The sequence below is a fragment of the Orycteropus afer genome, unplaced genomic scaffold (assembly GCF_000298275.1).
Source record: "Orycteropus afer afer isolate SDZICR_OR568_19922 unplaced genomic scaffold, OryAfe1.0 scaffold00476, whole genome shotgun sequence".
NCBI lineage: Eukaryota > Metazoa > Chordata > Mammalia > Tubulidentata > Orycteropodidae > Orycteropus > Orycteropus afer.
In genome coordinates this window covers 1,867,947-1,877,804 of record NW_006922063.1, presented here as the reverse complement: position 1 = coordinate 1,877,804, position 9,858 = coordinate 1,867,947, and the positions used below count along the sequence as shown (strand labels likewise).

The following is a 9,858-nucleotide window of genomic DNA, read 5'->3' as shown; positions in this document are numbered from 1 at the left end:
AATGGATAACCAAACTATGGTACATACACACAATGGAATACTATGCAACGCTAAAGAATAATGTAGAATCTGCAAAACACTGCATAACGTGGATGAATTTGGAGGACATTATGCTGAGTGAGATAAGTCAATCACAAAAGGACAAATATTGTATTAGTCCGTTATTGTAAAAGTTAAGGAAAGGTTTATCTATTTAAGGAAATTTTCTTTGTTAGTTACCAGGGGTGGGAGGGAAGGGGAGGGAACACTGTTAGATAGATAGAAATAAGTATTGATTTGGGTGAAGAGAAGGGCAATGTACCAAATGTGAGTGATCAATATGGTGGCACTGAGGAAGAGAAAGACATAAAGAGGAACATGGGAAGGTACAGACAACAAAGATGAATCCTTTTCCACGTACAGTACTGCACTGTCAGTGAAGGCAAACATGGGTATACATGGGTGGATAGATGGGTGGACAGGCTGAACTATTAGGTATGTCTATGAAGCGGGGAGTGTACCAAAGAACATGTATATGGTTGGCAGACAACGGTCCTGTAAGTTTATGTATATGATCTGAATTCCCAGGTGTATAGTAGAGGTGACAAGAGGCATGGTGGTAGTCACTGCATGGTCACAGCCAGCTACGCAGAGGGACTGAGTAGTTGAACCTGTGGGCTCGGGGCCATAGCTGCAGGGGACATCAAGCTCAACTGGCATAACATACTACACAAAACATTATTCCACCTCCTCCTTTGGCGAGTAGCGACTGGGATTTAAAAGCTTGCAAGCTGCCATCTAGATGCAACGATGGGTCTTTTCTCCTCCAAAGCAAAGAACAAAGAAAACCAAAAATTCATGGATACAATCAGTCCTAGAGACTGGTACACCATCCAATCTGCAGCCTATACGACTATGAGACCAGAATAACTAGATAGTGCCCAGTTACCAATGTCAACTACTTGGAAGGGAATCTATATAGGAGATCCTGGATATAGAGGGAGAACAATGTGGGCAAAACTCAAAATCATTTGGAGAAAAGAAAAAAGGCGGGACCAGGTTTGCTGGTCTGATAGAGCCTGGTGGAACCACTGATACCATGGTCCCTAGCTGCCCATCAGGTTTGGAATTGAACCCACACCTGTGGCTTCCAGCCAAGCAAAAGACAAGCATATGAGTGGAATGTTTACCTGAGGTAGATACACTCCCTGGAGGGAATAATCATGGGAGAAAGAAGGGCTGCTTATGCACAGGGAGACAGCTCAGGGGGTAGGAGTGCATTGAGGGATGGACACAGGGAAGAGGTAAGTATTTGGAGGAAGTGGGAGGGGATCTGTTGCATTGTGGTAAATTGTGGTCAATGTCATGAGACAAAGTGTATGTGAACTGCTGTATGGAAAGTGAATTTGCTCTGTAAATCTTCACCCAAGTCACAAAAAAAAAGAAGAGTTTGGACCAGACAAGAGAAAACTCACCGGGAGGAACTCATATGGAATCCCTTTCTATTATAGACCACACTCCAACCTTACCAACAGGAAGAGGAGGGCTCTCTTTCCAGTGGCATAATGTCAACCAAGATCCTGCCCACCAGAAAAAGGCAGAGCTGAGAGAGGAGAGAATTCTGAGTTTTGAAAGACTCAATCATTGGATTCAGCTGTGCCTGAATCTAGAACTTGTTTCTCCCTTTTTTGTTTAAGCTAGGGGGCTTTAAAATAAATAAATAAATAAAAAATTGTGATTTAGATGAAAGCTTACAGAGCAAATTCATGTTCCATTGAATAGTTCATACACATTTTTTTTTTTCATGACATTGATTGCAGTCCTCATAATGTAACAGCTCTCTTCCTACTTCCTCCCTGTTGCTACTTTTCCTGTATCCTTCTTTCCCATGCACTCCGCCCTCTGAGTTTTCTTCTTGTGCAAATGCTGCCCTTCTGATCTCCTACGGTTGATTGTTCTAAGGAGTGTACCTAGCTGGTGTAAATGTTCACCTTATATGCCTGTCTAATGTTTGGCTGGAAGCCATGGGAGTGAGTTCAATTCCAGGCCTGAAGGGTGACTGACTGAAGGCCATGGTCTCAGGGGTTCCATCAGTCTCTATTAGAGAGCATTTCTGCTGTTACTTGCACCCAAAGAAGCCCACCTAATGAGGTGCAGGAAGGAAGGGGCTCACCAGCAAACTTGATGGCCGTGATAGAGGAGGAGTGGTCGTCCAGCGTCTGCTCCAGGTTGTAGTTCTTCTCCACATTCAGCACATGGATCAGTCGGTCCCGACTGGCTGAGGCCAGCAAAGTCAGCCCTGTGAGTGGACAAGATGGCCCTGGGTTCCAAGAAGTGTGGTCAGATGCCTTGGCCTCCAACAATAACAGTGTGACCAAGCTTTCCAGAGCTTGGAGAAGGGGGGTTCAGTTCCAGAACTACAGCCAATTTGTCCCACACCTGAAAGGGCCACTCCCCCTGCTCTGTGTGGTCTTTCCCAGGAGCCTCCAAGCCCTGGTATTTCACTTCCCATGCCACCAGTTCAGGGAGCCGAATCTTGGCATATACACAGATGGCCCTCCACTTGTACCCACAGCAGACACCTCTAACAGAGTTCACTCCTTCCTGCCGAGTACAACTCTTGGGCAGGCCAAGTGAAGCCCTGGCAACCTCTCAGTCTCACCTGAAACTACTGGCCCCTTGCTCTCCAAGCGCTGCTCACACAGACCTAGTTCAGGCACTGTCCAGGCCTTACTGGCCACCCACCCACATGTTTCCTTCTGCTACTGGGCCTTCCCCGCTGGCCCCTGCAGGTGGTGCCCACCCTGGTCACCTGGTATTGTCTAAGGCCTAAAACCAGATCTCAAGAGGGAGGAATTCAGCAGAGGTGTACTGAGCAAAAAGAGATATAAAGAAATATTGGTGGGGTGGAGGATGAAAGAAGGAAAAAAAAAGAATGGGGGAAAAGATCACTATTTAATATCAACCTTCTCCAGGACATAACTCCACCCATGTTGTATTCCTGCCAGGAATGAACTGTCTGAATGAAACCACAAGGAATACAAAGAGACAGATCCAAACTGAGGGAAATTCTACAAAATGACTGGCCTGTCCTCTGCAGAAAGCCAAAGTCATAAAGATAAATAAACCAAGGCTATGGAAATGTTCCAGAATAAAGGCCGCTAAAGAGCCAGGACAACTAAATTGTGAACCTGGATTGGAAAAACAAAGGTGCTATCAAGAACAATATTAGAACAACAAATAAAATTGGAACATGGCCCACAGGATAGGGGAGTGTAGAATGAAAATGAAATCTCCCAAATTTGATACGTAAATGGACGTCCTCTTTCCTAAGAAACGCTCACTGAAAAATTCCAGGGTGAAGGCATATCATCCTTACAATTTACTCTTTAAACAACTTAGCAAAAAAATAAAAAGTTTTTGTTATTATTTTATTGTGTGTGTGTGTAGATACATACGTGTATACACACACACTCACGTACACAGGGAAATAAGAAAGGAAAAGTGGGTAAAGTCAAACATAGAATCAGACAGGATTTAAAGGAAAAAGCTTGAGGAATCTGGTTGAAGGATATGGGGTGTTCACTGTAATATTCTTGCAACTTTTCTGTAGACTTTAAACTTTTTCAAAATGATGTTCATTGAAAACACCTGTTAATCTATCTTCCCCAATAGAAGATGAGCTCATTCATACATTCAACATTCACTTCCTCAGCGTGGGCACTGTTCAGGCCATTGTTCACTGGGGACCAGTAAGTGAGTGCAAACTGCCTACAAGTGTCTTGCTTTCTGGAGTCTCAGCCATCCTAGTCCCAGGACCCAGCAATAGGGGCCCTTATGAAACACAGGACTCTTAGCCATGACTCACAGTCTTACCAGATGCCAGCTGCCCCTCTCTGTGTGGCTCTGCCATGCAGCCACTTCCTTGCCTCCCCCTACCACCACCACCCCACCGTGGGCTCACCTGTCTCAGGCTTGGAGTACTCCAGGCATAGCACCTCTGCATCATGGGCCTCCACCTTGAGTAGCTCATCCATGAAGTGCAGCTCATGGATCCTGGGAGACATACACTGCCTGCTGTACCCTGCCCAGAGCCCCATACACCAGCCCCAAGTGCTCCACCACAGCTAGAAAAGGTGGACAGCCAGGTAGGTGATATGGGGATCCCCTGCACCCTGGCTAACTGGTCCAAAGCTGTCCGATTACATCTTCCCAGCTGGAAATCTGACATTCTAAAGGGAGCAGGGCTAAGCCTGGTAGCATCTCAGCAGACACTCAGCCCCTTGTGGTTCCCGAACACAATCCCGGGGAAGCTGCATCACCAGGAATTTAGGACAGTCCTCTGGGAAGCAGGGGTTAGGGCAGGCTTTATCACAGGTGGTCCCTGGGGATGGGAGCAGAGTCCGAGGTCATATATGAAGATAGGACCTATGGGTGAGAACATTTGATTCTGATCTCTCATTCTTAAAGTCTCAAATCTACACTTTCTTCATTCTCTCCAAATGAAGTCAAACATAGTCAACAGGTCAGCCAGGACTGAAATGAGACGTTCATCCCTGCTCCTCCACTCTCTGCCTGTGTGATTGTAGCCACTTGACCTCTCTTGCCTCAGTTAACCCATCTGAAAATGGCACTAACAACAAAGCTAAGATCACAGCTACTAAGACCATGAGATCTTAGTGCCCAGCCTGGGGGAAGAGAGCACGCCCACGGTAGCCCCGCTGCTGTTTTTGCCACCCACGACCGAGCCCTGTCAGTGTGGGCAGCCCACCAACCCCTCTTGTTTGTAGTATGCAGTGACTGCCAACACTTAAAAATCATTGGATTTCCACTTAAAAAGGCCAGGTTTGCTGGTCTAGTAGAGCCTGGTGAGACCCCTGGGATTACGGCCTCTGGTTACCTGTGAGTCTAGAACTGAACTCACTCCTGTGGCTTCTAGCCAAACAGTAGACAGGTATATGAGGTGAACATTTTCATCAGGTAAATATATTCCTCAGAGTGATCACTTGTGGGAGAACAGAAGGGCAGTGTTTGCACAGGGAGACAGCTTGGGGCGGGGATGGAAGTATATGGGAGGGAATGACACAAGGAAGAGGTAACTATGCGGAGGAAGTGGGAAGAGAGCTGTTACACTGTAGGGTATTGCAGTCAATGTCATCAAACAAAATGTGTATGAACTGCTACATGGAAAATGAATTTGCCCTGTAAACTTTCACCCAAATCACAATAAAAATTTAAAAAAAAAACATTGAATTTCATACAAAAAAATCTGTACTTTCTGCTGTTGCTGGACAAAGGAAGAAAAGACATCTTAGAGCCTGATTTCCTGATGCTGCATGGTGGCTGCTCCTTCATGGATACATACTCTCCAGCATCCCCTAGTCCTTTCCAGACCTTAACAGCCCCCAACGCTCATGTGGCCACAGCTATCCTTTGTCATCCTAAACCTGCTCCCTGTGACAGGGCTCATGTTCTGCCAGCATGTACTGGGCTGTTAACATCTTGAAAAAACCCTGCTGGGGGTGGTAAACAGCCTGAGCCCTCAAATGCCCCAGTCTCCTGGTCCCTTCCCCTGTGCCACAGGACTTCCCAAGCTTTAGCTGGCATCTTCTCTGATGATTCAGTAGTGGACCACATGGCTAATGAAATACTGTGTCACCCTGCCTCAGAGTAATGCAAGTTTGCCTGTCTACTCTGTAACACCACTCTGGTGTTTGCAGCCCTAGTCACACAGGTCCCTGTAGCTACCCTAATCTCAGCTGTTTTGGAAGCTCCTTTTCAGCTTAAGTTTCCTAGGTGGCTGGCTCCTAGACTGTTGCTTGCAATCCCTCATTCCTGATGAGCAGCTAGAGATGCCAAGGCCAGGGCTCCTCCTCACTGCCCACAGTACCTGAGCCCAGGCTGGGAGGTGCGCACTAGTCACCCGCCAGGGCCCACTTGCCTCAGATTTCCACTTCGGTCGCCTGAAGCCAGGTGCTGGCCATCAGGACTGACCTGCATGACTCGCACCCCAGCTTTCACATCTACAGGTGTCCCGTTTTCACTGCCTCGGTCCGGGAAGTGTGACGTGTCCTGCAGGTGCTGGATGTCATTCTCCACATACACAACCTTCAGAAGGGTCTGCAGGAAGGAGGGGGCTGAGGTCAGTGCTACAAGGAGCATGGAAGAACATCTGCACCTCCATGACTTCCCAATAGCCAACCTAGCCTTCATTAGTAACAGAACTCTAATTTTGAGCTGAGAACTTTACCACTCAGAATAATAACTATGTTACCCAGCCCCCTGACAGCTAGATGAGGCTATGCGAATAAATTCCAGTCAACGAGATGTAAAACAAGCAATTACCCTTCGGCTTCCTTTCCTCTCTTGCTGCCTACAACTCAGATGTGGTGGCCAGAGCTCCAGCAGCCATCTTGTATCATAAGGACAAGGGCTACAGCCTCAAAATGGCAGAATGGAGAGCTGGAAGGCTCTTGGGATGCTAAAAGTTTCCCGTAGCTGCAAAAAAAAGCTCGGACTAGTTACCTCCAGCCTGCTTTTATGAGTCAGAGAACCAAACATCTACCTCTTATTTGCAGCCAAATATAACACATGTACCAGGTGCAGAAGAGAAGATGGTCGTGCTGGGTGGAGACTGAGAGTAGGAAAGGAGCACAGGATGTTGCCTTGGCCTGGAACAGTCTCCCCTCCCGTCTTTTCTCCGCCCAGTCCTCCACATCTTAGCTTGGCCATCTCTTCCTCCTGCACCTGGCCCTGAAGTCCCAGGCAAGATGAGATGCCTCTGCTCTATAAGCCATTAGCACCCTGCAATTTCCCTTCATGGCACTTATCACACTTGTGATTATACCCTATTTTGTGCAGTCATCAGTTCACTGTCTGCCTTCCCCTCACTAGACTGTGGGTGCCACAGAGGTGGGACAAGAGTCTGTCTTAGTCACTGCTGTGTTCTCAGCATATAGCACAGCAACTGGCACAGACTTCAATATTCATCTCCATAAACAAATGAATGATTCAGGCCTCAGCTCCCTGGAGAAGCTCCCTGACTGCCCTAGTGATACCATTTCTTCAGCAACCTTTTTATTATCCCAGTTCCCCATTATAACTCTCTTTGGAGTCTTGCCAGCATCCCTACCCCAGGTCCCACTGTGTGGCAGCTACCTAGACAGGGAAGGTCCATGCCTGCTGGCCCATTAGATGGTATCCCTGGGAATTCTGACGTGAAACTTGGGGAACATTTCTCTGTTGAAAGTGTCAGGCCGCCTGGAGTGGCTGTATCTACACATGCTTGGAGAGCAGGAGTTCACTGGCAGATAGAGGCAGAGAAGGCAGACCATGCTATGTCAGAAAGCAAAAGAAAGAGAGAGGGAAAAAAGAAGAAGAAGGAGAAAGAAGTGACCCATGTTGGTTCCTGGTTCCTGGCCCTCCTGAGGTCTAACACCTAGGTTCCATAAGACTCCCTCCTGTTCCCATAACCTAGTTTAAAGTTGGTCTTTGTTTCCCTAACAGTCCATAATGAAACCGCTCACACTGCTGAAGATGTTTTTCTTCCAGTGAGAGTCAGGGCTGCTATCCATGTTCCAGAAGCGAATGGTGTTGTCTGAAGAGCAAGTCAGAAAAGATCCTGATGGCAGACAAGCTCTCTGATCTTCAAATTCGGGATACACCTATGGTTCTCAGAGAACAAGGCAAAGAGTAATCCATTACAACCACCTCAATGAGTGTTATGATACACTGTTGCATTTGAGTGAAAAAGAGTAAACTGTAGATAAACAGGCATAGTGTGATGTTGTCTATGTTAAAAATAAACAAATGAAAAAATAATACAAAATGCTACCATGTATTTCCCATGTCTCATCATTAGCCCAGACCCTAAAATATCCCCACAGATAAATTTCCTAAGAAAATGGGAAGCTCAGTCAAAAATCATTAAGCACAAAAGGAAACATGTCACTATGAGCAAGAAGCAGCAAGAAGCCTAACAAAGACTTCAAATATTGGGATTTTTAGACAAAAACTTTAGGTCAACTGTCTTAAACATGCAAAAAGAGCTAAAGAAAATTGTGGACAAAGAACTAAAGCAAACCAGAAGAACAATGTCTTACCAAATAGAGAATATCAATAAAGAGATAGAAATTATAAAAAGAAACCAAATAGAAAACTATAGCTGAAGAGTATAATAACTCAAATGAAAGAATTCACTAGAGCAGTTCAACAGCAGATTTGGCCGGTAGAACAAAGAATCAGTGAACTTGAAGATTGTTGTTGTCGTTGTTATGTGACATCAAGTCAGACCCGACTCATAGTGACCCCTCCTTGGGTTTCCAAGGCAGTATCACTACGGAAGTAGATTGCCCCAATAGAACAACTGAAATTAACCAGTCTGAGGAACAAGGGAAAACAAACCAAAGAAGAAGGAAGAAAAGTGAACAGAGACTAAGGGACCTGTGGAGCACCATCAAGCAGACAACATACACTTTATGGAAGTTCCAGGAGAAGAGGGAAGAAACGGACAGAAAGAACAACTGAAGAAATTGCGGATGAAAATTTCCCAAATCTGATGAAACAGATGGGTCTATGCATCCAGGAAACTTAATGAGCTTCAAGTAGAATAAACTCAAAGAGATCCACACCAAGACGCCTTACAACCAAATCATCAAAAGACAAAAACAAAGAAGAATCTTGAAGAGAACTTGTCACATACAAAAATGTCCCCAATAAAATTAACAGCTGATTTCTCATAACAAACCATCAAGGCCAGGTGGGAATAAAAGGACACTAGAAAGTAACCATGAAGAAATAAAGTTCTCTGATAAAGGTAGCCACATGGGCAAATATAAAAGTCGTATTATTGCACATTTGGTTTGTAACTCCTGCTTTTTATTTCCTACATGATTTAAAGACAAAAGCATAAAAATTAATTATAAATCTATGTTACTGTTTACACAATGTATCAAGATGTAATTTGTTACTAAAACAACACAGGGGGAAGGCGAAGCTGTATAGGAGCAGAGTTTTTATATGCTGTTGAAGGTCAGTTGGTATCAATTCAAACTAGACTGCTATAACTTTAGGATGTCAAATATAATCCCCAATTTAAAATATTCAGAAAAGGAAATGAAAAGAGAATTCAAGGGTTCATTACAAAATATCTACCATACACAAAAGAAGGCAGTGATGGAAGAAATTAGGGATAAAAAAGATATAAGAAATACACAAACAAATAACAAAACTGCAGAATTAAGTCCTTCATTATCAGTAATTACTTGATTACTCCAACTGGAAGTCAGAGAATGGCAGAAGATATAAAAAGAAACATGACCCAACTGTATGCTGTCTACAAGAGACTCACTTTAAATCCAAGGAAACAAAATAGGTGTAAGAATAGAAAAAGATATTCCATGCAAATTGTAACCAAAAGAGAGCTGGGATGGCTATACTAACAATAGACAAAATAGACTTTGACTCAAAAACTATCTGAAGAAGAGAAAGAAAGACACTGTACATTGATAAAAAGCATCAGTTCATCAAGAAGATAACAATTACAAACACTATGCATCAACAACAGAGATCCAAGATATATAAACAAACATTGCCAGAATCAAAGCAAGAAATAGACAATTCTACAATAAAAGCTGGACTTCAATACATCATTTTCAATAACAGAAAGAACTAGACAGATCAATAAGGAAAGAGAAGATGTGAATAACAATATAAACCAACTAAGACTAATTAAAACCCAAAACCAAACCCACTGCCACTGAGTCAGTTCCAACCCACAGCAACCCTATAGGACAGAGTAGAATTGCCCCATAGGGTTTTCAAGGCTATAAATCGTTACAGAAGCAGACTGCCTCATCTTTCTTCTGCAGAGCAGCTGGC

The 9,858-nt window shown here is 44.5% G+C and overlaps 1 protein-coding gene across 1 annotated transcript in view; it reads right to left on the bottom strand.

Moving 5' to 3' along the window:
* WDR62 (WD repeat domain 62) overlaps window positions 1–9,858 on the bottom strand; it is an 82,951-nt gene that overhangs the window by 39,209 nt on the left and 33,884 nt on the right. The window contains exons 2-4 of the mRNA XM_042782820.1: window positions 5,921–6,099; window positions 3,944–4,035; window positions 2,153–2,278 (exon numbers count right to left, since the gene is read on the bottom strand). Of these exons, the coding sequence (XP_042638754.1) occupies window positions 2,153–2,278; window positions 3,944–4,035; window positions 5,921–6,099 (397 nt within the window). The remainder of the gene's footprint in view (window positions 1–2,152; window positions 2,279–3,943; window positions 4,036–5,920; window positions 6,100–9,858) is intronic.